Raw genomic sequence first — 27556 nt, forward strand, 5'->3', positions numbered from 1 at the left:
AGCCTCACATGTTGGTGGGAGAAAGGTTTCCAGGGTTGGGACAAGGGGTGTGCCAGGGATTTGCCGTTCTAGGGAAGGTTTTAGAGAAAAGACCCCTATCTGTCCGGACAAATGAGGGTTAAGCCTGCCTCTGAGAGGGGGAGGGGGGCTGGGTGACCTCTGTGGTTCCCTCCCAGAGTTTGCGGACAGAGATATCTCCTGCTCTGCTGGTGAATGAGTCTGCAAGGCATTTCCAAGAGCAAGAAAATCAATCTGCCAGACAGTAAGGTTCTGGTAAACCACCACAACTCCCGAAGTTCTTTAACACAGCAAGTTGGAGAAGCATCTCTCCCTCAGTCAGTCTCTCTCTCCACTCCACCCACACACACATATACGCAGTCATATCCGATGGATTTCTGTTGCAGGAAGGGGGACCCCTTCCAGGGCCCAAGAGTGGGCTCTTGTCTAACACTCGTAAATGAATTGTCCAAGGAGACACACGTACTGACAATGCAAAAGACTTTATTGGGAAGGGGCGCCTGGGCGGAGAGCAGCAGGGTAAGGGAAGCCAGAACTGCTCTGCCACGTGGCTGGCTGTCTCCAGTTCTATGGTAATGCGGTTAGTTTCCAGCTTGTCTCTGGCCAGGCATCTTGCTTGGCCCATATTTGGTCTGACTCAGTGTCCTTCCCCTGGTGCGCGCATCTCTCAGACAAGATAGATTCCAAAGCGAAGGATTCTGTGAGGTTAGAGCACGACATAGGGACTGGCGTCTCCTCCCTCCTTTTGGCCCCTCCCAAATTATCATCATGCCTGGCCAAGGCAGGCAGTTTCGGTCAACGGTTCCCTAGCATTTCTGCAACCAGTTGCAATGATTAATATTCTACTCAATGTAATCATTCATATTCTAACCAATGACACTGGTCATCTGTAACATTCTAGTCACCTCTCTGTCAAAGGCACACACGTGCCCACAGAAAAGAGCTCCTATAAAAGCCCTGTGACAGACAGCAACCACACAAGATGAAACAGAGCAGAACTGTGCCCTTGTCCAGCCCACCTCTCCTCCCCTGGGATCCACCAGCCTCGGCCAACCCACCCCAGGGCTGTCACACTTCCCAGAGCAGCGTCTGAACCCCGTGGAGCACCTTCCACCTCCCCAGGGTCCCGCCCCCGTGGCTCTGTCCTGAGCCCCCAGGCCTTTTCTATCACTCTCTCTGTCAAGCAGGTGATTTTAAACTTCCATTCCTAAAAGACACATATTATATAAAAAAAAAATGTTTTAAGTGCCTTGGGGTGTTTTGTTCCTCATTGTTTCATAAAAGTGACATTAATAGCCAGAGAAGAGCACTGCTGAGTGCAATTACAGAGGACGTTTCAGGTATGAAAGCTGTTTTGAGCCTGCTAATGTTTCCTAATTACAGGCCTTTTGGTAGCGAGAGAAAAAGATAAAGAGTGGGTGGGAGGCCCAGGGTGGGAGCTCTGACTTATCTCAGGGGGTTACCTGAAGAGGGCAGGGGAGGGGTGGGAAGGGGAGAGGGAGTAGGGAGGGCAGAGGCCCACCTGCTGGGAGGCAGGGCCCCTCCCAGAGGAGAAAGCAGTACTAATTCCTGGGTAACAGCTCAGGGAAAGGATACCACCCATGTCCCGAACTGTGAGAAAAACCTTTTGGATACTGAACCTGAATTCAAGGAACCCCCAGCAACTCGAGCTGGGAGTTCCTTTGGAAGCCACCCTCTGGAGACACTGTAGCATTTCACTGGGAAAGAGGGTACAGCCTGGTTGTCAGCAGGAGAGCAGGCTGGATGTTATTAGCACTGGCGCTTTCTAGCCATGTGACCAGAGGCAATTTAACAGCTGTTCTGTGCCTCAGTCTCCTCATCTGTAAAACGGGGATGTTGTGACGATTAATGCACGCCTGGCTGTAAAGCGCATGGGGCCTGTGATACAGTGTTAGGTTTCCTCTTTCTCTGCTGAGCACCTACCCACTTCTCGGGTACCCACATCCCGATTCCTTCTGGGGAATTACTCCCGCCAGCCTGTCAGTCCAAGGCTTCCGGTGGGCTCAGCACAACACGGGGTTGGAACACAGGACCTGGGAGTACCACTCAGTACTTCCTGAATGAAGGGACTGGATCAGGGCAGGCACGGGAGTCAAACTGATCCAGTCAGGCCCATTCAGGGCTAATTCCAGGGCTTCTGCTGGGGGGACCAGGAGGAAGTGCTTGCGCTTCCCCAGGGGACATGGATGGATGTGGTTGTAGGGGCGGGAGCCTCTGCAGACTTCTTATTACCAAGAGGAGGCCCAGCATGGAGCCAACACCAGGGGAGTAGAGAGAGGAAAAAGTGGGTGGGAAGAGAGAGAGAGATTGATCTAAGGAAGTGGACCAGCCACCCATGAAGCCACATCAGCCACTGGACCATTCATTTACATGAGCCAAGATACCTTCCTTAAGACTGACTTACTCTTTGCTGTCCCTGGCCACCAGGAAGCCCTGACTGACACAAAAGTGGCTCTCAGCAGTCAGCAACCAGGTCCAACACCCCCAAGTCCCAGGCAGGGGTACCAGTCTGAGAAAGGATGACCAACTCTGTCCCGCTCTGCCTGCCTGCCACCGGCATGGCTGGAAATTCAAAAACCGTACAACTCCATTCACAGAATCATTTTGCCCAGAGTTAAATGTCTCTTGGATTTGCCTAATTTAGCTCAGACTTTTCTGTCTTAATTAGCATGATTGAGTCATCAGAGGAAGAAAAGAGAAAATCCAAACCTCCAGAGGGTGCGTACTATGCTAACACTTCCTGAGTGTTTACCCAGGAAAACTTTTTACCGACATGGTTTCATATATGGAACATTTCCCATCCTCACTCTGCTGAGCAGAGGAGGAAACCAGGACTGAAGGAGTCTGCATGACGGGCCCAAGATCACACAGCCAGGGAGCTGCCGAGCGGGAAGGGGAGCCGGATTATTTGATGTCAAGGCCTGATGCCTTCACTGCTGCTCCATAAACTTCCCACCCATCAGACCAGCTAAGTTTCAACTGATTTTGCTTGGCCTTGGAACGAATGGGATGTTATTAGGGTGGATTTCTCTCCAGTGCGTGCTGTCCTTATTCCCAGGATGTGGGCAGCTGGTGAGGGTGCCTGGATCTGACAGACAAGGAGACGGGAGGCTGCCAGGAGGGTCCCCACGTGAACAAGGAGGGCTGTGAGGGAGGAAGATCCCAATGCACCGCTCTCATGGGCATGCATCCTGTGTGGGGAGTTAATTTATCAAACACAGGCATTCAAATGAAGGTTGTTCCCTTCACACTGGCCTCCCTGGAAGCTCTCTACTTAGTCCAATAATCCTCCCATCATTTAAGATTTTTCTGGAACTCTGGGAACTGCTTGCAGAGGCATAAGGTGAAATAAGCTCATTTAACTTCATACACACACACACACACACACACACACATCACGTCACATAGAAATACACACGTATATCACATAGAAATACTCAGAAGCACATATATACACATACACACATATATACGTACATGTACCTGGATACACACATGTGCAAACACATATATCATATATATATATATACACACAGATGCACAGACACATACCTATACACACATGCACACACACATGGAGCACAGGCACGCACACACCCAGCCTGCTCGTCCTGAAGGCTCATCAGGCTTGGCTCCAGATTCCTTTTCCATCTTTCTTCTATCAACCTCCCCCGCTTCCCATTGACTGTCCTCCTTTGCCAATATTAAAGTAGAGAACAGAGCATGTCATGGGCCGGGAAGGTGGTTTCAAAGGGCAGCACAGATGGAGTTGGATTCTGAAAGCCCGTGGAGTGTTGTTTGAAGATAACTCATGATCTGTAGATGGTCACACGGGGGCCACACATCCCACAGACACAGAAACCTACACATGCAGAGGCCACTGGCCGCCCACATGCAAATAGCCAGTGAGCCCTGGCAAAACTGTGAAAGTAAAAGTGCTTGCTTGGATTTCCAGCAAGCAAGCTGAAGAAGCCTCACTATCAGAGGGACCCAGGCTCACCTTCCTAATCCATCACAGCCAGTGTCTGAAAGCAACTGGGACCTTCTGGTGGGTGTCCTCGTCTCCTCTCTCATGCTCATCTCAGGAGAGGTGGCTCCATCTGCATCACTAACTAACGTCTTTAAAAAGATATGGACAATCAATTGGGTATTGAGAGGCCTACAACAAGCATTTTATTGGGCTACAATAAACCTAAATTGAGCATCTCCTAAATTCAGAACCCTGGGTTGAAGATGCAGGGAAGTATCATGAATGCTTCAGTCCTTCCTCATTTATTTGGCCAACAGACATTTACTGGAGTCTGTCCTCTGCTGGACCAGTGCTGGGCACCGGGGACAGAGATGAAGCCACTCCATTCTCTGGCCGGTGGGAGAAAGCACACATCAACACAGGTTTATGGACAGTACATTAGAAGTCAGCACCAAGCCCTCTGCTTTAAGAAGAGGGCCCCTACCACAGAGTCCTGGTGGGGAGGGGCGTCCAGGAGGGCTCCCTGAGGGGAGGAGAACGGAGCTGACACTTGAGGGACAGAGAGTGATGCAAGGAGGGAGGGCAGTGGAAAAGGAAAATGGGGAGAGGGCCAGGCAGCATCTAGGAACTGGCGCGGACTGCTAAGATGGACCATGCAAGCACGGAGACTAGCACTTACTGAGCTCTGCCGGTGGCTGAGCACAGCACCGAGTGCTTGACCACGGGACCTCTCGGAGCTCCCCCACTGCCCAGAGCTCCTGAAATTGAAGGTCAGGACCCTTCTGGAGCAGGGCTGGAAACAAGGGTTTGGGAGAGGTAACTGAAGGCAGCCTGAGGGAGGAGGGTGAGGTCAGCAGGGTCATGGGTAAGGGTCCCAGGATGCCCTTTGATGGTACCTCAGCCCCTCCCTGGCATTTGTTACTTTAGAAATGTATTTGTTACTTTCTCCCTCTGCTCACCAGGTGGCCTCTGATTCCGGTTAAAACTAAAGGCTTTAAATTAAAGCTGCAATTAGATTATAAAGCAACATTTTGCCATTTGAGCAGAAATACTTTCTGCTTTTGACACGTAATATTATAATCCACTTTCCAGCAATATAGCTGAAAACAATTTGCGGGCTATGTGTGGGTGGGCAGTCCAACTCCTTCCCACATCTAGCAGTCCTCAAGTACAGGGGTGAAGATACCTACTGACCCCATAAAAGGAAGTCTCTTGGTCTCCCTCTGGGGAGCCCACCTAACAGACAGTGCACTGTGGATAGGGTTCATTGAAATGCTAGCTGTGCCCCCTGGCAGAATCATGGTGCCTCTTCTGGATGAGGCCAACCCAGTTCCCTGGAGACCCACAGGCTACCAGAACAATGTCCGCCCACCCTTCAACATCTTACGCATGCATGGTATCCTGACTGCAGGGACCATCTGAGGCCTTTGTCCCCTTTCTGGGGTTGCGGGGGGGGCGATTTCCTTCCCCACTGGATCCCAAGAAGATGTGGACCACCCGCCCACCCTCCTGGCTTCTCAAATGCCCGGCCCTGGACCCACTCTCTGGACCCCTTCATCACCCAGAAGTACTCTGTTTGTCTTAAATCTAAGCCCTGACTCAAGGCCACAGCCTCTGGTCCTCCTCCAGTCTCACCAAGACCTTCAACTGGGCCCCCCATACTTTGTTACATGGTCAGTCCGTCCTGGCTTCACTCTTCTCGTGGGGTCGATGCCACATTGCAAGAGCCCACCCCCTGCTGCCAACGTCCTCAGCTCCTGACCCTCCGGACCCACCATTCTTTTTTTTTTTTTTGCGGTACGCGGGTCTCTCACTGTTGTGGCCTCTCCCATTGCGGAGCACAGGCTCCGGACGCGCAGGCTCAGCGGCCATGGCTCACGGGCCCAGCCGCTCCGCAGCATGTGGGATCTTCCCAGACCGGGGCATGAACCCGTGTCCCCTGCATCGGCAGGCGGAGTCTCAACCACTGCGCCACCAGGGAAGCCCCGGACCCACCATTCTTGCACAAACATAACTCAGGATGACTCCGCCGCCAGGTATACCTGATCAGGGCCGTCACAGACACACGGCCTCAACCTCAGCTAGGCCCTTATTCCAGCCACCTTCCTTCCAGACAAGGCCAGCCTCTCTCCAAGTCACCAGCAGTGGCACTTACTTCACACCTTTTCCTCCCTCCTAAAACCTGCTACTCAAGACTCCCTGCCTCATAACTTGCGTAAAGCTATCAACAATGCCTGAACTTGTATGGTACTCAGTTCACAAGTGGGAAAACGAAGGTTCAGTGAAGTGGAGTAACTCACCCAACATCACACAGCTAGTAAACATCAGAGCTGGGATTCAAGCCTGGCTGTCCTACTCTGGATTTAAGCATTCTCCCTTCTCCGACTCCCTGGCTCTCAATCCACTCTGTAGTGGTAGTGGCATGTGGGCAGGGGAAAGTATTTTATCACACACATTGTTTAAAATTTCTGGCCAATGCTTGTTGATAATAAAAATGAAAAAAGAAGAAAAAGAAAATAAAAAGACTCCCCACCTCCACTCTCCAAACCTCCCCTCCAACCTCAGAGAGAAGATAGGAAGTTGAAAGACTTTTCCCTTTGATGGCTTCTGTCTCCAATCCTGAGCATGCCCATCTCTGAAGGCACCCGGTCACTGCACTGCCATTTCAACAGCAAAGGAGTCCCGGGCCCTGAAAGGCACCCACGCCCACAGCCCCCCGTTCCCTCCGCCCCCCACGCTCTGTATTCTCTCTCCTCATGAGCTGCTGCTTCCATATCCTCACCTCCCCCTGACCCTTCAACACCCTGATTTCTGGCTTCTGACTCCGGTCCCCTCTGAAGCCATCAGCACAGGTCACCAATAGGGTCCCTGTAACCAAGCCCAGTGGAAACTTTCAACACCTAGCAGCACTTTTGCCCCACTTCCTCCTTGATGCCTCCTCCCGTGAGAAGACCACCTCTTGGTTTTCTCCTGCCTCCCAGGCCACTCCTTCTCATGCCCTTTTCAGGCTCCTCTTTCTCTATTTCACACTTCAGTCAGGTCACCCATCCCAAGTTCTCACCTCTTCTCCCTCCAGACACTCTCCCTGGGAGACTGCAGCCACCCCCTGGGCTAGCCTCCCACACGTGAGGCTGCATTCTCATTCCCCTGCCCTGGAGTCACATGCTAATGGACCCCTCCCCAGGGGTGCCCAGGGGCACTTCAGATTCATGAGCTCGGCCTCCTTCCACCAAGCGTGCCCCTCTTCCTTTGTCCTCATCTCCAAGAACGACACCATCAGCCCCCCACTCGCCCAAGTCAAGAACTGTCAACAAATAATACATTGAAATATACGTAGTGAACTAGGCGCCAGTGTCCAATGGTGAACGAATAGAGTCCAGGCCACCATGGAGACCACACTATGGCCAAAGTGGGGGAAGGGCGGAGATGGGTCCAATACTAACACAGAGAGATGTAAAATTTGCAGCTGTGAAAAGGGCTGTGAAGTAAAGCTCCCCGGCCCTGAGACGACCTGTGATGGAGGACCTAACATGGCTGGGGGATGCAGGGAAGGTATCCCGAGGATGGGCCGAGTGAGCTGAGGCCTGAAGATGAAAGAGGAAAGTCAAGAATGGCTCTGGTTTCTGGCCTTCACACTGCGCTAAGACGGCGCCCGCGTGTGCCAGTGGGGGAAGGAAAGGATGGTGAATTCTGCTCGGGCCACGCTGAGCAGCCAATGAAAGACAGGGCAGGTGGATATGTGAGCTGGGCCAGGGACAAACTTGGGAGTCACTGGTGTGTTCACGGAATCAGAGGCAACTCTCCAGGGACGAGAACACAGGGAGGCAGGGCAAGAGCTTGGGTGGAAGTGTAGCCCTCGATCCACCCTCTCGCCCAGGCCAAGGGCCTGCCTGACCCTCCGGCTCCTCGCCCTAAACCAGACAGGCTCAGAAGCTGCTCAGGGTGCCAGGAGAACTATCTGGATGTGTGTCCCTGGGAGGAGAGCAATAAGGTCAAGGCCGGCGAGCATGGCTGGTAACCAGGGAAGGGTAAGCAGAGAGCAGCCCAGCCAGCTGCTGTCTCTACAAGGCATCTCTTGACTTTGAATGTTTCCCTAAAGGACGATCTTCCTTGGGAAAGGAGATGAGAAGTTTAAAGAAGACAGGTGGTGTGTACAAAAATCAAGGGAAAAATGAACCATAAATCACATCATTGCCTCGTGAGAAAACATGCAAACCTTCAAGCAACAACATCACTTGTAAAAGAGTGGCAAGTTCTTAATGTCCAGGCCACCTGAAGAGCTGCCACCTCGTCGGCTTTGCATAAAGTCCCTACTGGGAGCGGGAAGTGTTCCCCAGTGGCCCACAGTGTTCCCAGCAGGATTTGGACTTCGTCAGAGTGGGCAAGATGTGCCCCTGCTCCCACCCCTGCTTTGGGAAACACAGTTCACGCCAGACTTTGCCCTCCTGCCCCAAGGCTTGATGCCTGCACCTAGGGCAGTGAAAGTGAGAAACCAGGGGAGAGGGTGCGGGTGAAGCCACAGCCTGTCTCGGGCCCGAATCCCAGTGTCCCTAAGGCAGAAGTGGGTGTGTTAAGACTGGCTGTGACGTGCACCCCAGGGTGCAGAGAGGCCCTGGGCTGGAGGTGACCAAAGGCAGGGAGGAGAGAGGAGGTGTGGGGCAGCTAAGGGGGCCTAGCCCACCCCACCCCTGCCAGCTTCACCCCCTTGCTGGGATGAAGTGTTCACGCACTCCTCCTGCCTTCTCCCTTCGTGATTAGGCCCCTCAGAGAGCCCATCACTGAAGCCAGGGATGCGAATCTCCTCCCTACTCTTCTCTCTGCCTCTCTTCTCCGCAGTCCATCCATTGCCAAACGCTGCCAATACCTCCTGCTTAGCTTTGCTCCAACTGTCCTAAGTATCCCGTTTTGATCTGACGCTTCCAACCCATCTGAGACAGCTCAAAGAACCTCTTAAAGGTCTTTCTCTCAACTGTTCCCTACAATCCTGTCAGCAAGCATGACAAGATCCGTCCATTACCTATAGGATAAATGCAAACTGCTAGCTCAGCACGGCAGTCCCAGTTCCCCACCCTGTGCCCCAGCCAATCCACATCCCAGCCCAACCTCAGCACTGCCCACACCCTGCCTGGTCCAGACACACAGACTCTTGCTCTTACATCTTTTCGTGACCCCATCCCTTTTAACCAGCTGTTCCTCGTACTTAGAATATCTTTCCAGTTCCCCATTCACTACCTGTCGAACTCCTACTCCCTCTCCAAAACCCAGCTCGCGTGCACCTTCTCTATAAAGGCTTCACGTCTCCCTCTGAAGTGCCTCACTCCCAGCGCTGTGCCCACAGCTGCCTGTCGACCTCTCCACTGCCACAAAGGAGACATGCATTTCAGCTCATTCATGAACATGGTGGATCCCACAGGAGGCCATGAGCTCCTCAAGGCTGTTTCATCTTTGTAGCTACAGGGTCTGGCCAGCTGCATGAGCACTGAACAAATGAATACAGAACATCTCTCTAAGGAAATGTCAGGTGAAAGAGAACCTCGGCCCTTCTGAACTCCAGCTCCCCCTCATGCCCTTGCCTTTCTGCAGCCCCATGGGTGGCACGGATGTCTGCCCCATCACCACTGGCTTGAGAGCCCAGCTATTGGCAGCCACTGGCCCTAGTCCCACACAGGCCCTGGTCACCTGATGGTCTGCAACTCCACACCAGGGAGCAGCTCAGGTCTGAAGGCCCTGCTCCTGCCTCTCTGTGGATGGACCATGGACACAGCCATTCACGCCTATACTCCACGTCCCAAACGGGCAAGTCAGGCTCTGCTCCCACGACTACTCATCAGGACTGAAGGATGGATGGTCTGAAACTCACCCCTGATGCGGGATTGGCGGTCCAGCCCAGCTCTGCGGTAGCCGTCCTGGTGTCCATTAAAGTTTCTGCAGGTCAAAAAAAGAAAAAAATGGTGAATCAGAAGGGTGACTGGACAGTGGCCCTTATGTTCTTGAAGTTACTTATGACTGTAAATATCAGTGATAGGAGCCCGGGGCTCCTTTGCCAAGCCCACGGCTTGGAGAAGGAAGAGGTCTGCTAGGAGGACGCAGCTCGTGGCAGAGCTAGGCGCAGACCTCAGGTGTCCTGATGCTAAGTCTCTACCTGAATGACCCCAAGCCACCTGGGTGGGGTGAAGTCATCTGCCTACTCATCACTTTAACCCTGAGACGCAGCTTCTTCCCATAGCACTCTACCTCCAGGGTCTTCCCAGGCCATGTTGACCCAGTAGCCAACCTAATCCCTTCCTCAAGCCTTCCCCGGCCACCTCCTTCTTCCCTCTTCCTCCGTGCTCCTTCCCCACCCTCCAACCTCATCTGCCTGCCCTCCTTTCTCCCCACCCTTCTTCTCCGTCTCCCCTCAGGCCTCCGTGTTGACACTCTTGGCCGATTTCCCTTCAACCCCTCTGGCCCCAACACTCAGCCCTCCTGCAGGTCCCTTTGCCCCTGGGCCCAGATACATGGCCAGCGCCTTTCCCAAGACTCTGCTGCGGGCTCACACAGCTTTGGCAAAGCCCTTACCCCAAACATAAATGCACATCTCAGACCCCAAGGGCCTGCTTCCTGGTCACCAATCCCTCTGGCCAGTAAGGGAAAGACAGACACCCTGGCTTGGCTGTGAGCTCCCAGGGGCCACCAGGGTGGCTGCAGTACACACGCTGAGATCACCAGGCACCATGTAGTGATCACAGAGCTGGTGTTTATTAGACCTGTTTTCTGGCAGTTAGTAGTAAAGTGTCCCGAAAACGGGGCAGCTTTTTCTTTTTCCTCTCTTTCCTTTTCAATCTATTATTGACTTCTGTCAGCCCTACCTCTCAAGGGAAACACCTCCCCAAAGGCTGATAAGAGCTCTGATCAGCAAATCCAAAAGCCCCTTTGTTTTGTTTGTTTTGTTTTTTTAACAGTTTTATCGAGGTAGAAATCACATGCAATAAACTGCGCATAACTAAAGCATACAATTTGTAAGTTTTGACACATATATTTATAACCATCACCACAATCAAGATAATAAATGTATCTGTCATTCCCAGAAGTTTCCTGTCCCTCTGTAATCCCTCCTTCCCTCCTACCCCTGCCCCACCCTGTCACTGTGCCCGGGCAATGACTGATCCGCTTTCTGTCACTATAGGTTAACTGGCGTTCTCTAGAATTTTACATCAATGGAATCATATAGTATATACTGTTTTCTTAACCTGGCTTCTTTCACTCAGCACAGTTGTTTTTAAGATTCATCATGTTTGTGTGTAACAATAGTTCATTCTTTTTTATCACCGAGTAATATTCCATTGTATGGAGAGACTGCATTTTGTCTACTGTTCACCTGTCATTTCCAGTTTAGGGCTATTACATGAGAGTTCCAGTTCCTCCACATCCTCACCAACACTTGGCAGTGTCAGTCATTTTTAATTTTGGCCATTTTAACAGATGTGCAGTGGTATCTCATTGTGGTTTTAATTTTCATTTCCTTAATAAAGAATGATATTAAGCAGCTTTTCACATGATTTTTTTTTGTCATCTGTATGTCTTTCTTAGTGAAGCATCTGTTTAATCTTTCCATTTTTAAATTGGGTTGCTTGTTTCCTTATTGTTGAGTTTGGTAACTTTTTTTTTTTTTTAATTTATTTGGCTACCTCGAGTCTTAGTTGTGGCACATGGGATCTTCGTTGCAGCATGCAGGATCTCTCACTGCAGCAGGCGGGCTCTTTGTTGTGGTGCGTGGTCTTAGTTGCCCCGCAGCATGTGGGATCTTAGTTCCCCGGCCAGGGATCGAACCCGCGTCACTTGCATTGGAAGGCAGATTCTTAACCACTGGACCACCAGGGAATGCCTGGTAACTTCTTTATATCTTCTGGATACAAGTCCTTTATCAGATGTACGCTCTGCAAATATTTTCTCCCACTCTATGGCTTATCTTTTTGTCCCTTTAACAGCGTCTTTCAAAAAGCAGAAGTTTTCAATTTTGGAGAAGTCTAATTTTTCAATTTTCTCTTTTATGGTTTGGTGTCATATCTAAGAAATCTTTGCCTAACCCAAGACCACAAAGACTTTTCTCCTACTTAGGTCTATGATCTATTTTGAGTTAATTTTTGCATAAGGTGGGAGCTCTGAGTCAAATATACATTTTTTTTTTCTTTTCACATGGGTATCCAGTGTTCCAGAGGGGCACCTTTTAAAATCACACAATGGGGCTGTTTAGGCTAGTGGAGGTGTCTTATGCACTTGAATTTCCCAGGGCATGTATCAAAGGACCAGGCACAGCACGCCCTAGCTGCACAGGTGCTCAACAAACACAGGCACAGGAAATAGACATGACGGGTTGTTTTGGTTTCTCCCTCTTCTGTTTCCTTTTCTCCTGAACATCCTTCCCGCTGTGAACATCCATTCACTGCTCAGTGCTTCAGGCAGGAGATGGGAGGTACGAAGGCAGAAGGCAGAGTCTTGGTTGGGCCCCTTGGAAAATAGAAGGACTCCTGGCATAAACCAAAGGTTTGGGAAGAAACCCACCCTATGGGCAGGATGGAAGGGGTGAAAATAGAGTGATAAACGAGGAGCTGTGCTGAGCAAAAGGGTCCCCTACACTCTCGTCTCCAAGTGCCCAATCCCAGAAAAGGGATAGAGGAAGTCTGTCCAGGTGACAGGGCCTTGGACACCCAGCATCCCAGCCTGGAGTGACCCCACCAGGCTGACATGACACAGACGGCGCAGAGGAAGCCTTTGAGCCAGAACGGGTCTAATGAAGGGAGCCCAGAACCACCCAGTGGTGACCTGCCTAGACTATACACAAGGGTCAGATGGAGTCCAGGGTGTCCCAATGCATGCCGGGGTGGATGGGCGCTAACAGGTCAGTGAGGCACCTCCCGCACAACCTGACGCTGCACAGCCCGCCTGCAACCTAGACAGCTTTTCTGCCACCCCAGTGGAAAGGGGTCTCACACTGCAAATGGAGGCGGGTAAAGCAAATAAAGTGAGCTGGATTTTCTTGCCCATTTGAGTTTGGAACTGGATTGAGAGCCATGCCCCGTGCATATCTGAAGGAAGGGAAGCACTGTAGCAGACTTCTCCAGTTTGATCTCTCCTCCGATTCTTCCAACAGCTGGGGAGGCAGATCCCTGCATGGAGCAGCCCTCCCTCTCTCCACTTCACAGCACTAATAATGATCATAATGACACACCAAATTTACATAATACACTTCTCAGAAGGCACTCCATGATGCCCTGTAGAAATTCATCTCCATGATTAAAATGTCTTCGCCAGGTGGGCCTGAAGCAGGAGTCACTGAACCCATTTGGCAGGGCTGGGGACTAGGGCACAGAAAGGTGCAGTGCCTCCTGCTGGGTCACACAGCCTCCCATCCTGATGCCGACAGCCCCAAATCTCAGCTTGCTGCTCACCAGGCAGACCTGGGCGTCCAGTGGCTCTGCTGTGGCCCTGGAATGGAAGTCCTTGCTCGTAAAGCCAAGAAGCCCCAAAAGCCCCCAGGATAAGGCATAATGCGATAATAATGTATATCATGGCACTCCCCAAACTCAGGATCATGTTGGAGTGCAGTAAACAGGCAGAGGACATGGGCGGGGCGGAAACTAGAGTCCAGAATCAAAAGTAAGAATCCTCCTTCACTCCTCAATCTTCCAAGGACAGGTTTGTTCTGTTAACCCCAGGAATACAATCTAAGAGTTCATGATATTCATAGTTACCTGCTCAAGGGCTGTAATTGAATCTGTTTCTAAATAATGTTTTCCATCCACCCTCTTGGACAGAAGTTGCAGCAAGAGGAATCCATTTCTCTGCATCCTGCCCACGTGGAGACAAAAGACCACAAAACCGTAAACCATCCACTTGATGTGATTAAGGGCAGTTTCCTTTCTGGCACAGAGCGCTCCTGATTATGGCATTACACTCTGGTGGGGCTGAATTAAAGTGATTTGAGGAGGTTTACATCTCCCTGGAGAAGAAGAGAGTACTCATTTGCATTTATAAAGCATATTGAGGGTTCTGGCAGAAAGTTATGATGGAAGCACAATTAAATATTTACCATCACTTCTACTCTCAAACAGTGGCATGGGGACCAAACCAGCTGGAGGTGCACGTGCTGCTGTCAGATCCGATGCCTTCAGGGGACATGACTCTGGGACTCCCACCCACCGCCAGCCTCTGCTCTCTGGGAGCGCGTGCTCACTGCCCACGGGAGGAAAGCTGGGGAGGGCACACAGAAGGCAGAGAGGGCGCTGGTATGGGCAGACAGACAGGGTCCGGGTCCCACTTCCACCACTTAGTGGCCATCTCTCTCTCCCCCTCCCTCTCTCTCTCCTCCTACCTCCATCCTCACCTGCAGAACGGGGCTAGGGCCAGTTAGTGCTCAGGACCATGGATGGACTACATGACACAAAGCACCGCAAAACAAATGCTTTTATTGTTATAACTTAATCACTCCAAGCTTCTGTGTCTTAGCTATGAAAAGAATCTAAGGATCGTTACCTGTAAAATACGTATAAGATATATGGAAGAATCAACGATCGTGGATATCTACAGATATCTCATCTACCTCCTTCCTTGTAAAGACCAAGGAGTGACACGTGGAGGATACAGCAGTGAATCAGAGCAGTGGATCCCCTAGAGGGACTCATGGCCCAGTTCAGGGAGAGATAAGAAACAAATTTCCACTAGACATCCTATTCTGGCTGAGGCCATGAGAAGAAGACTGAGAAACTCAAGAGAATGGACACAATTCTTCTCCATGTGGGGAGTCAGTGGACCCGTCCCAAAAGGGAGACTCACACTGTGTATGGGCAAAAGCAATGCTGTGGTCTCCTGGATAAGGGTGGGCCATGGTGGGAGGCAAGAATGGAGAGGTCCACCTGGCGCCTGGGCAGAGATGGCAGAGTGACTGCCAGAGCAACCAGGAGGGAGCAGAGACAGGTCAATTGGAACGAAGTGGGAGCCGTCCCAAGCCTAAGGGGCGGGGGTGAGGAAGACTGAGCCAGAGGGGAGGGGAGGCCCCGTGGGGAGACAGAAGGGGGTCTCTGGCAAGAGCCGGCCAGATTGGCAAGACGCCGGAAAGGCTGGGGCACACAAGCAGCCTGGCAGAGAGACCCCATTTTCCCAGGGAACGATTTCCCTACAGGGGTCTCAATATGGAAACCAACCACACGGGGCCGCCGCCCAAGGGTCCAGGTGGAGGGGGCAGGTCTGAGCCCCCTGCTAGGGGGAAGAGGCAGCTGCTGCCCGACTCTCAGATGGCTCCTGTTTCTGTGTGGATTGGCACGTTGGGATGTATTGACATTTGGGGTGAATTAGATGTCCATCACGGTGAAAGAGAGCTAAATGAATCCTCTCCTTACCGTTCTGTCACTGTTTTTGGAGAGACATTAATCAGACATTCAGCTGAAAATATTTACAACATCCTTCCATGGTGGTCACAATACACAACAACATACACAGATGGAATGGGGGCTTCCAGGCCTTCTCTGAGCAGTGCCTCACGTGTATTTGATAAGGCAAATCCATGGACCTTCCAAGCAGGGAAGGACCAGCGCAGCTGTTCTGTCATTGCCCTGTTCAGCCCTCCGTGACCCACAGAGCTCCTGAAACCCAGGAGCCACAGCACAGAGTTGCTTCATGAGTCCAGGTCCTATCAGGTAAATGCCAGAAGTTGGGTGTCAGCCCCCTGCAGCCCACCCTCTCCCTCGCCTTCACAGTGCAGTCGGGATCATTGGAAGAGGGCTGAAACGCAGTGGCATAAAGGGGTGCTGGTACCCATTCAACAAAGGTTGTCCAAGTCACTCCCACAGGCCAGGTGGGCACTGTGTGGGCACTAGAGACAAAGCAGAGAAAGACAGACACCCCAGGGAGCTTGCAGGCAAGTGGGAAAACAGAAATTAATCCAGTAAGCACACAGCCAAACCTGCAATTACAGCCTTGGTGAATGGCAGGAAGAGTGATCCCAGGGACAGTTGTGAAGACTGAATAAAATGACAGGTGTATGGAGCCTGGCACACAGCTGGCGCTTCCTCCTTCCTTCCCCAGCCCCCGGCTGACGGAAGCACAGGGACTGCCTGCTTTACACGCATGTACACACACACACACACACACACACACACACACACACACGCTCACGCACACATGCACACTCCTGTCCCAGGATTGAGCTCATACTTGCAGGAATAGGACATGTAGTTGGTAGTCTCCCCCACCCCAAATCCAGAGCGTGCCGGTACCCACGATGTTCTGAGCAGCCCTGACCATGGTGTGGTACTCAGCCTTTCCATGGGATCCCCATGCTGCCCTCTAGACCTGGACTCATCACAGAGAACCTGAGCATTTCTTGGAGCTCACATCCTCCAGCTACCACCCCAGGCTTCTCAGTGGCCCCCACTCCTGGCCCTGCTCCATCCATCACCACAGCCTGCCAAGGACTCCAGCCCAGCCTTGCTGCAGAGGCCTCGTGGGGCTCTTTCCCCAGACCTTCCCTGGGGCTGTGTCCTGTCTTCACACGCCCCGCTCACTGGGCACAGACTCCTCAGGTGGTCTGCTGCCCCCGCAATCTTCAGCCCCTGACACAGGGTCCCAGAACCAATAGCTGCTAAGCCCCAACTTCACACCTGCCCAGACCTCCTACTGCCAGTTCAGGCCAGCCTCCCTGTAATCTCAGCCCCATCCTTCTGAATAGGCCTCAAATCACCTCCCTGGACCAGAGGAGGGAAAGCCTTGCTGGCTCTGGGTCTGGGGATGATTCTGGTTGAGTGTGAAGGGCACCAGCTAGCCTCAGGGGCTTATGTTCTGGCACAATTGGGCCCCAGGCCCTGCACAGCTATGAAAGACTGAAGTGATAAAGTATTCCAAGCAAGCCTTTCACATCCCATCCCATGTGTCCACCCATCCAAAGCTTCTTCACACTTGCCCCCCTCCACGCTTTCCCACTACCCTTCCCTGGAGCCCATATGTGAAACCTCAGAGGCATTTAGCTTTGATTCCTTGTTCTCCCTCAGTCCATCATCAAATCACTCACCATGCCACAGTGACTCTTGCACCTTCTTCACTGTGTATTCCTTTCCAGTCTCGGCACCGTATCTGAGTCTAGGGCATCAGCCCTGCACAGTGGGACCACAGCAACCACCTCCTAGCTGGTGTCTCAGCAGAAGCCCCCAGCTGCACCACTTTCCACACAGCTGCCCAGTTCAGCTCTTGCTGTCAGTGTAAATGGTTCAAAGGCAATATGGCCACGCTAAGCAAGGGCCTAGAGAATCTCAGGTCCTCTGATCACCCAGTGATGTCACCCCCAAGAATTAGTCCAAAGGAAATAATTCCAAAGGAAAAGAAAACAAAAGGTTCTGTTTCGTGAAGATGTTCATTACAGCATTATTTAGAATATGAGAACACTAGAAGCAGCATAGGGGAAGGAAGGGAAGGATGGCGTGCTCATATTCATGCTCCTGGAGTGTTATGAGGATAATGTCACAGCATCAGGATGCCGGCAATTAAACACAGAGCTGTGTCTGCACCACAGATGCAACTCTGGAAACAGTGCTTCAATAGAGTAAAATGACACCATGAGTACAAAGACCAGAAAGCAAAGTACAAGGGCTGATGGGTCAGGGATGTCGGTTTTACTATTACTTACATCCTTACTACTACTGTGCTGTTTTAGAAGACACATGTTCAGAAATAGAAATTTAACCCACCTTCTAAAAATACCTCTTTCATCCCACCTCACTCCCCTCCTTTATGATTTTCAAAATCTCTCCACTATTCCAAGATATGCCACAAACTTCTGGCCTCCATGAACCTTCTGTTCCAAGCCCGTCTTTTCCAAATTGATCTTCAATTTCCCAAAGGAGACCCATCACCTCTCATCCCTGCACTTGCGCTCAGGCAGGTCCTCCTGCCTGGAAATCTTCTCTACCTGAAATCTGGTTTGCATCTTTCCTCCCCAAGTACTTTGTAAGTACCGTGAGAAGGTAGAGCTGTGACTTATATCCCACAGAGTTTGATCAGATGTCTCATACAGCAGAAATGCTCCATCAGCTCTGGAGACCTGGGTTCAAGTCCCAGCTCCAGGACTGACAAGCAAATCAAGTCACCTCTGAGCATCAAAGTCTGATTTTCACGGAGAGGGGCGTCTCCCCTGCATCCACGAGCCAGGGAGACCAGACCCAGAAAGATGCTCTGTATCTTCTTAAGAACACTGATTGGAATAACATTTATTTACTGTCTATGCCAAGTGTAAAATGCTAGGTCAAGAGAAGCTGTTATTACATAAGTCTCCATCGACTCACGTGTAATAGTGGCCAGCAAGGAAGAGCAACAAGCCTGAGTAAATGAATGAGCCAGTCCAGCCCATCTGCTGAATGACTGACTGATTGAATGAGTAGGAACAGGCACTTAAATTATAAATACAAACTGTGAAATTTGCTCTTTTAAAGAACACACATTAGCCCAGTCCTCCCCACCACACCCTTTTCCTTCTGTTGCTTTTATTTTCCAAGGTGCAGTTCATTATCATAAATAGAAAGAAGCCACAGCTTAGATGGATCACAGCACAGAAATATGCTTCCAGGAGGGCAGGGGCTCCAGTTCCCACATGGCAGAGCCCACGAGCAAGCCTGCAAGGCCCAGACGCACAGCCCTGCTTTCTCTCCCTCCCAGGGCTCGGGCGAGCGAGGCTCCCGGGGAGCAGACTACAGCATGGAGACGTGACACGGTCTGTTCAGCTAGGGAGCTGGAAGGGGCTGGGGACAAGCCTCAGAAGGGCTTCTTTCTCTGCCCAGCCCAGCTCAGACTTGGTACCTGCCTTGGGAGGGTTCCTGTCCTCTCTGGCCTCAGCGGGTCACTTCTGGCCCCCTGTCCCTAGGGTGATCTCTAAGAAACATGGCAAGAAACCGAAATGAACCTCTGGAGCCTGGGTGGACCCCTCTGCCTCCTGAATCCCCAGGTCTGGCTTGGTCTTTTGGTGACTTAGCAGTGCATACACCTGTCCCCTGCAAATGCTTTTCACTAATAAAATATAAAAATTGCTTCAGGAGGTGTATTAGTTTCCTAGCGCTGCTATAGCAAAAGTACACAATTTGGGTGGCTTCGGAAACAGAAATGTTTTGTCTCACAGGTCTGGAGGCTGAGTCCAAAATCAGGGTGTCGGCAGGGCCATGCTCCCTCTGGAGCCTGTAGGGGAGAATCCTTCCTTGCCTCTTCTAGTTTCTGGGGTCCTAATGGCGATCTTTGGCGTTCCTTGCCTTGCAGATGCATCAGTCCAATCTGTGCCTTCAGGGTCACAGGGTGTCCCCCGTGTGTCTCTGTCTTCACATGGCCATCTTATAAGACATCCGTCCTATGGGGTTAGGGGTCCACCCTGCTTCAGTATGTATGACCTCATCTTAACTAATTATATCCACAATGACCCTATTTCCATGTAAGGTCATATGGTAAGGCACTGGGGGTTAGGGCCTCAGGAGATCTTTTTTTCTGAGGGGACACAAGTGAACCCATAACAGGAGGGTAGGATGCCAGGAAATACGGCTGTCGGGTTTCCTCCAGCAAATACCCGGCCTTGCGCTGGGAGCTTAGGAGACTCAGACACAAAGAAGGCCAGGTGCCTCCTTCAAAGATCCCGTTCTAGCAGGCGATGGGAGGTCTTCATTAGCTGCTCCAGGTCCGCTCACCCACCCCCCACTGCTTACCTGGAGGCAGGCCTTCATAGACACATGGACTGGGCCCCCGGCCATGGAGCCTGGGTAGGGTGGGAGGGAAAGGCTTCGGGGGGGTGCAGTATCCCCAGCTGCCCCCTGCTGAGCTGCAGAGGGGGCTGGTCCTCTCCTACTGCCTGATCTTGTTCACAGGGCCCCTCCACTCATCCTTCAGGCCTAGCCTGGTACAAGCTCCCCACTGCTGCGAGTCCCTAAGTGTTTTGTCATCCTGTCGCCTTTCTTTAACTCTGTGCAAACCTTTGCAAACAGTCCCCTCGTTCATCTCCACCCATCACCTCTTTGGACTGCGTCACATCTGTTTCTCCAGGTCCCTGGGGATACGCAGGGCCTCGGTCCGTAGCCCCCGGTTGGCAGCACCTCGTCTCCTGTGCCCTCCCCGCGTCGCACACGGGAAGCAGCCACCCGCCAGCCTGGCCTGTCCTGACCGCACTGAGCTCGGATCAGACCGACCTGGGTGTGAGTCCCAGCCCCACGCTCTCCAGCTGTACGACCTTGAGCAAGTCACCTAGACCCCTAAACCCCATGCTCAGCTACCCTCATTAAACAAGGGTAGTAATGCGCACGTCACAAGGCAGTCGGCGGAGCCAGGGAAGTAAGTGTCACCAGACACGTACTGCACAAGTGCTTGACAAGCAGAAGTTGGTCCGCTAGCAGTAGGCACTGTCATGCCCCGTGTCTGGTCCTGGTGTGGGCAGTAGACTCTCTCAGAGGCCTAAGGTCCCTAGCTGTGCCCTATGAGATGGTCCAGCTACTGGATCTCGGACCCTGAGGCCCACGCTGAAGGGTGGGTTTTGGTCCCCCCTCACCCCGGCCCACCGTGGCAGCCTTGGTTCATTGAAAAGCCTCGGCCCTCCAGCCACACTCTAATTCCTCCTCAGGCCCCCACCCAGCCACCCACGGACACTTGCTGCAGTCTGCTTCACCCCACGGACCCCTGGCACGGGGGACCTGGCGCCCAATGCCGCTCCCGCAGGCTGCCTCTGAAGACCAGGGCCCCAGCGCCCTGGTGTTCGTGCAGAACTGGCGAGGCTGGAGTGTGCGGGCTCCATCCACGGTTCTGCTCTGGTGAACGGGCCACACTCCAGACCCAGTGCCCCCGACACTGCCCTGTTCTGCACACAGCTCCCCATCCCAAGGTGGGGCATGGGCTCTGCAGCCAGAGGTCAGCTGGTTGTCTGCAGCCTCCAGCAGCCAGGCTTGGGGGACCACAGCCTCTCTCTTGGGCTGGACGCAGAAACATTCTGGATTAACCAAAGATGAATGTCCGTGTAAGGGCCCTGGATTGGGATAGGGACCCATCATGGCCTGTGGAGGGCGGGTGGGAGAGAGTAGTGGATTTATACATCACACACGCCCCATGGCCTGTCTTGTTCGTGAGGCAGTGAGCTCCAGCAGCCCTGGCTCCAGAGAGCATGGGTCCCCTCAGTCAGGTGCTTCGTGGATTCCTTCTTCAAAACTATGGTTGAAGAATCACTGGTTTGAGAATGATGGTGCTAGGCAGTGGTTTTCTTGCCCACCTACTGTCATAGGTGCCACCTTGGGAGGTCACCAAGAACTGAAGGCAAGAGTCTCTCCTTGCACCCAGAGAACTTTGGGAAGAGACCAGCAAGCAGCTCAACTACTCTTCGCCCACCCCCTCACGCCCCTGCACGGCTTCCCGCCTCCATAGGGCTCCTCGATGGAGGAGGGGGCCTGGGGTGCAAGGGCTGATAGCTGTTCTCCAACAAAGGAGAAGCCCTGAGCAAGTGAGACTAAACACAGGAGCCAGGAAAACGAGAGACTGAAAGCCTTCATTTCAGGCCCTAAATGCCAAACAGCCTGTCTTTCTTCTGCCTGATTCCTTCGTCTGCCTTCTACCTCAGCTCCCTTTCCCATTCTGATACCTGTATTCCCTGATCCTTCAAGATGACCAGACACCCTCTCAAATCCAAGTGCACCCCTCTTACGTCTGAAAGTACCACACAGCCAGAGAGCCAAGAAGAAAAGTGAGTCTCACCACTCCTGGCTGGGGATCTCCGGTCCTCTCCAGCACCGAACACCTGAAGGCAGAAGCCAAACCGGCCAGATCGTGTTGGTGGGCACAGGCAAGGCGGGCCTCCGAGGCTGCCCTCCAGCCCAGGCATGACCTCCGGCAGCACCGGCTACGCCCAGGCCATCAGGCATCAGGGGGGCCCTCAACCAGCCCTGCAGCAGAGCTTTTGCCCAAAGCCCTCACCTCCTCCTGACCCAGCTTCTTCCCCAACACCATCTAGCAGCAAGGAGAGAAAAGAGAACCGCACAGGAGTGCTCTGGTCCAGGGACATCCTTTAAATCATCGTCCCGGCGCGCTGATGACGCAGGCCTGGCCGGGACCCCACTGCTCCGTGCTCCACCTATTTGCATTTTTGTGGAGAGAGTCAAAGACCCGTTAAGATTGAGGCGTCTGGCATTTTCCCGTCTCCCAGCACCGTGAATTCTAAGGGAGATTAAATCCTTTTGCCCCGCCCACTCTGACAGACCTGTGAGTTGGCGCCAGTGGCACACAGGTAAGAATCATGCACAGTAAGCGCGGCGCTCTGATCCTCATGGGCGCGAGGAGAGAGAGCCTCTCACTTTCCGGGGGATGCCGGCACCCAAGGGGCATCAATCACCCTGGAGAACAGCGGGGAGGAGAGGCCGCACGCCCATGCAAAATGACTCTCTGCAGCCCTAATGAAGGCCGGCGATGGATGGCCACCCGGGCTCGTTAATCAGAGGAAGCACGCTGCCGCCTGCCCACCCCCACCCCCCCGCGCCCCGCCGCCAGGCCCTCCTGCGCCCGCATCCTGGATTGATCTGTGGCACAGTGACTCTCAGATGTCTCTGCGCCTAGGGCCCCTGCAGGCACCAGCAGCAGCCACAGAGCCAGGGGGCCCCCGGGGGAGGGCTGTGGTAGGGGCTTGAGGATGTGCAAAGGGGCGGGGCAACCAGCCAGAGCAGGAAGGAGCAGCGGCTAGCAGGCAGGCCCTGGCCTTCTCGTGGACACATCCTGGACCAGACTGGGGCTGCTGAGTCCCAAGGGGCCACCAGAGCTGAAACGACCCCTTGGACCCGCTCCGCAGCGCACCTCCCACCAGATGCACGGACATCTCCTTCCAGGGGTGTGCAATCCTCGGCACGGCCCTGCGGAGGCTGCTGCTGTCTCATGGCAAGGTTCTCCTGGCATCCAGCCTTCATGCCCAGCGCCCCCCCACCCCCTCCAGAGAACCAGGCGCCATCCAGAAAGGCCCAGAGTGATCAGCCAGCCACCCCATCATTGTCCACCCAAGGAGACCGGGCAGAGAGGGTCCAGGCTCACATCACATGCTGATGGCAGAGCCAGGCCTACTCCCCAGGTCCGCCGTCTCCTGGTCTGTTCCCTCTGACAAGCTTACGTGGAGACAGCCTCCCTTCTCCACGTCTCACTTTAGCTGCTTGTTAAGTGGCAACAATTGCATAAAATGTCTCCTCTGTAGCTGAGGGTGCTGTCCTAGGGCTTGGTGTGGATGGGTGGCTTCTGGGTTGTGATGTGGCATTTATCCAGCCCCCAGAGCCTCACAGCTCTGGGAGTGTGACAGTTCCAGCCCTGGGGGCTTTTAGGCACCAGACGGCCCCCTGCCCTCCCTTTCTGTGGCAGAGGGCAGGTGAGGTACTCCCGGCCAGGGCGGGAGGGAAGCAGGACTCTGCGGCCACCAGGCCTGCCAGCCCCCAGCTGTGGAAACCCAGCAGGACCCCTCGAAGGCCAACAAGGGAGCTTTGCTTGGGGCCTCAATATCTCTGGAGACATTTCTGCACAAAGGCATGCATTGCAGGTGTTTGCCAGGCTTGGGGAGGACACTAATGGCATCGAGGTGGTCTGGGGTCCTAGGAAACGCAGGATGCCAGGAGCCAGTCAGTGCTACTGATTGGGAAACACAAATAGAAGTCTTCCCGGGGCGCTCTCCAGGTGTCTTGGTGATGCTGGAGCATTCTCAGGAGCAGGAATGACAGGCTGGCCCTGACAAGGAGAGGCACAATGGCCAAAGGTCCATTCCTGGGGTAGGAGGCATCCATGGAGTTACAAGAGCTGCACTGGAGGGGCCTTGGGCATCACGCCATTGGCCACCACCACCGCTCAGCTAGAGGAGGCCAGAACTGTGACCTCGCAGACAGGAGGGAGCCATTCCCCTGGCAGGTTCCTCTCATGGGCTCTGCTACCAGAGGCCTGTTCGCTCCCTCTACCACCATGCAGATGACAGCGGTCATGGGATACAGGAGGGCAGGATCAGAGCCAGGACAGACAGGCCATCACAAGCAGTTCAACATCCACCCCACAGAACAGGGGGAAGGACGAAAGGCAGAGAGTGACTGAGGCTGCCCTGAGGGAACAAGGTGAGGCATGGGATAGAATGGGTGGCTTCAACCAGCAGGCAGGCTCCTGGAGGAGGAGTGATGGGGCCTCCGCCTCGCAGCCTGCAGCCTTTGAATCTGAGCCTGATTCACATAGCAGGGCTGGCCACATCAGTGGGTTCCCTATCTGTCTGTGGCCACAGGCGAGGCAGAGAGGATCCACGGAGGAGACTGACGTCATTCACACAGCCTACAAGCCACTGCGGCCAGGGAACCACCAGAGGAGCAGCCCAGAGCTCAGGCCCTACAGAGCTGGAGCGCCAGTGAGGGGTGGCCTACGTCCTCGGGTGCAGGAGGAGAGCAAGGGCTGTGCGGCCAGGCAGGCTTCCCGAGAGGATGAGAGGGACTGTGGCCGGGCCTCAGAGAGCTGGAGGGATGTGGTGGGGTGGAGGGTCGGGTGTGATGAGAATAGATTCTCTATCAGAGGCTCTTGTGTGAGAGGAAGCAGAAGCACAGCTCCCGGTCTCTGACAACAGGCAGTCGGGGCCCCTGGAAATCTCCTCCTCCTGTTAGGGGCTAGAAGCTCATGGGAAGGGTCGCTCGTGGACCTGGCCTTGCATTCTCCCCGCTGGGGTGGGGCAAAAGTTTCCTTGAGGGGCTGGAACCTCAAGACTCTCCATTGTGGTTTTCTGGCCAAGAGAACAGACTTCTAGAAAAATCAGGCCTGCATTTCTCCTCCTTTTGAACTGAGAAAAGATTAAGTTCAGTGGCCCGGGATCTGGAGCTCTGTTCCCTGCCCTCCAGCTTGGACCTGATGACCAGTCCAGACCTCATCTACCCACACCACTTCCTGCCTATCCAAACGCAGTCAGGGACTGGGTCCAAATCCGGGCACTGCTCTCAATTCAGAACCTCTCAAGGGGTAAAAAGCTGCAGAGACTTGGTGCACTCCTCCTCCCCAAGCTTCAGCCGCTGATCCAGCACCCTCACCAATCGGCCATTCAATGTCTGCTTGCATACCACCCAAGACGAGGCACTCACTACCTGTCCAGATGGGCCGTTTTCTTGTCAGGTAGTCCAAACTGTCAGAGGCTTGGCTCCTGGGATTTCCTTCTTTGGCCCTTGCTGTGCCCCGAAAGGGTCCCCACAGAACCAACTGCTCCCCTTTCTCCACGGCAGCACTTCCAGTCCCACACTCCTGGCTCCATTAGCTGTCCTTCCAGCCCTACCTCCTCTGACGGTTTCCCAGCATCACAGGAGAGAGAAGGGGGCTGTCACCGCCCCAGTGGGCACATTCTACTTCTCTCCTCATCTCCCTGTAGATCCCCTTAAGAATCCCACCAAGCATGCCAGGGTCTCCCTGGGAGAAAGGAGGCTCCTCAGAGCTCTGAATCCATCGTCAGCTCCCCTTCCTCCCTGCCCTGTCCCCCCTCCTCCCTCTTTGTGCTGTTGTTCCTGCTTAACAGGGTATCTCTGGGATGATACTGTGTTCAGCTCTGGCTGGGAATACATCTGGCCTTTCCCAGCCCCGCCCTTGTCCTCACGGAGCTGGTGGAAGTCTAGGGAGAACTGGGCCCAGACAATGGGTCAGTGGATTCACTTGAGAACTCACAAAAGCCCTCCACGTAGTGCAGAGTGACAGGCACAGAAACCCCTGCCCTGCGTGCTGCCCACATGGGATGCTGTGGGGGCCTGGGAGTCCTGAGCATAGAGGCTGGAGCCCTGGGCCCTGGGCCTGAGAGAGCCGATGGGAAGGGTCGGAGGTCACAGAGCTGCAGAGTCCCAGGGGCTTGATGTGGTCCCCGCCTCACGCAGTCACTGGGGGTATCAGCACCTCCATCCCTGACACACTGGGGCCTCTGGATGGGTATACAGAAGACCCCACATCCTGTGTTTAGATTCTGAGAGATGAGGGCTTGCCAACAGGAAGACACTCCAGGCTTCCTAAGGGTGGGAAATGTGCCTGGAGGGTCAGACACCGCACACGGGCCCCTTTGTGTCCGCTGTGAGGACGGCGGAATGGATCAGCGACCAAATCAGTGAGGGAACGAGACCCTAGTGGGGCCACCGGCTCTGGCCTACAGCATCTCAGGGGAGATGGCCTACAGCATCTCAGCTTATCTGGAACACACTGGTCCCTAACTCTGGAGGGGGAGACCCTGACTTTAAGGGCAGCAACATGTTGGATGCCTGCAGAAGGAGGCCAAATTCTGGCACACGGGAGGGGAGAGCACAGGTGAGGTAGGTGTGGGCATGGATGACGACCATTCTTCGCTTTCCCAACTGGTGAAATGTGGACAGGTTCCAAGACTTCTATTAATTTTCAAATTGAATAATACAACCAAGGGTATAATCTTTCTTGTAAAATGTCTATTCTCTTTACCTTCTCATTAGTACTACTGGCTGGCTTTCTTGGGAAGGAGGGTGCCACCTTTTCCCCACTTCATAAGAGTTACTCTAATGGACATACACAATATAATGATGATAAATGGCAAATAGCAAAGCAAGCTGTGTCCCTCCCGGCAGGTCCCCTGGTCAAGTTCACATCTCAGCAAAATGACACGGAACTTCTACAACAGTCAAAACTCAGTGTTAAATTTGGGAATGGTCAGAGACAATGAGCTGTGTTTTCTTTATGTTTCACTAAGGTCCTTGGGCCCGCCTACCCTTCCTTTAGAAAAACGATGCCCAGCTTTACTTACCCGCAGAGGTAAACACACACCTGCCTCCTTCAGAGGACCCCGACCTTGTCAGCCATGCTGTAGCTAGGAGAGCACTGGAGTTGAAGTCGCAAGACATGGGTTCTAACTAGGCTGTGTACATAAGAGCAGTGTGGCCTGGGCAACCCACACAAACTCGCTGAGCCCCAGATTTTTCACAGGTAACATGGGTGCAATATACCTGCTTCTTAAGGAAATATGAAGATCAAATGAAATGCTATTTGTAGAGTGTCTATTACTATTCCTAGCTCATAATAACAACTCATCAATATTATCTATTATTATTTCTAAACAGTTGGATTAAAAAATTATGCTTTTTATGAAGGGTGTAGGTCTATGTCTAGACTATTTTTTTTTTTTTTTGGCATGTGGATGTCTGGTTTTTCCAGCATCATGTTTTGAAGAGACTATCTGTGCTCCATTTTATTACCTTTGTTCCTTTATCAAAGATCAGTTGACTATCTTTATGTGGGTCTATTCCTGGGCTCTCTGTTATGTTCCATTGATCTATGTCTCTATTCTTTTTGTCAATATCACACTGTCTCGATTACTGTAGCTTTATAGTAAGTCTTGAAGTTGGGTAATGTCAACCCTCCAATTTTGTTCTTCTCCTTCAACATTGTGTTGGCTATTCTGGGTGTTTTGCCTCTCCATATACATATTAGCATCTGTTTGTCAATATCCACAAAGTACTTGCTGGGATTTGGATTGGGATTACATTGAATCTATGATCAAGTTGGGAAGAACAGACATCTTGGCAATATTGA

The 27556-nt window shown here is 52.9% G+C and overlaps 1 protein-coding gene across 2 annotated transcripts in view; it reads right to left on the minus strand.

Annotated features, from left to right (window-relative positions):
• The window catches only part of EPHB1 (EPH receptor B1), a gene marked incomplete at its 3' end in the record, with an annotated part of 426489 nt that overhangs the window by 280378 nt on the left and 118555 nt on the right, over positions 1-27556 (minus strand). For both annotated transcript variants that reach the window (XM_079922007.1, XM_079922006.1), the window contains exon 2: positions 9870-9934. In XM_079922007.1, coding sequence (XP_079778133.1) covers positions 9870-9934 — 65 coding nt within the window. The remainder of the gene's footprint in view (positions 1-9869; positions 9935-27556) is intronic.

Source organism: Stenella coeruleoalba (genome assembly GCF_951394435.1).
Source record: "Stenella coeruleoalba genome assembly, chromosome: 5".
NCBI lineage: Eukaryota > Metazoa > Chordata > Mammalia > Artiodactyla > Delphinidae > Stenella > Stenella coeruleoalba.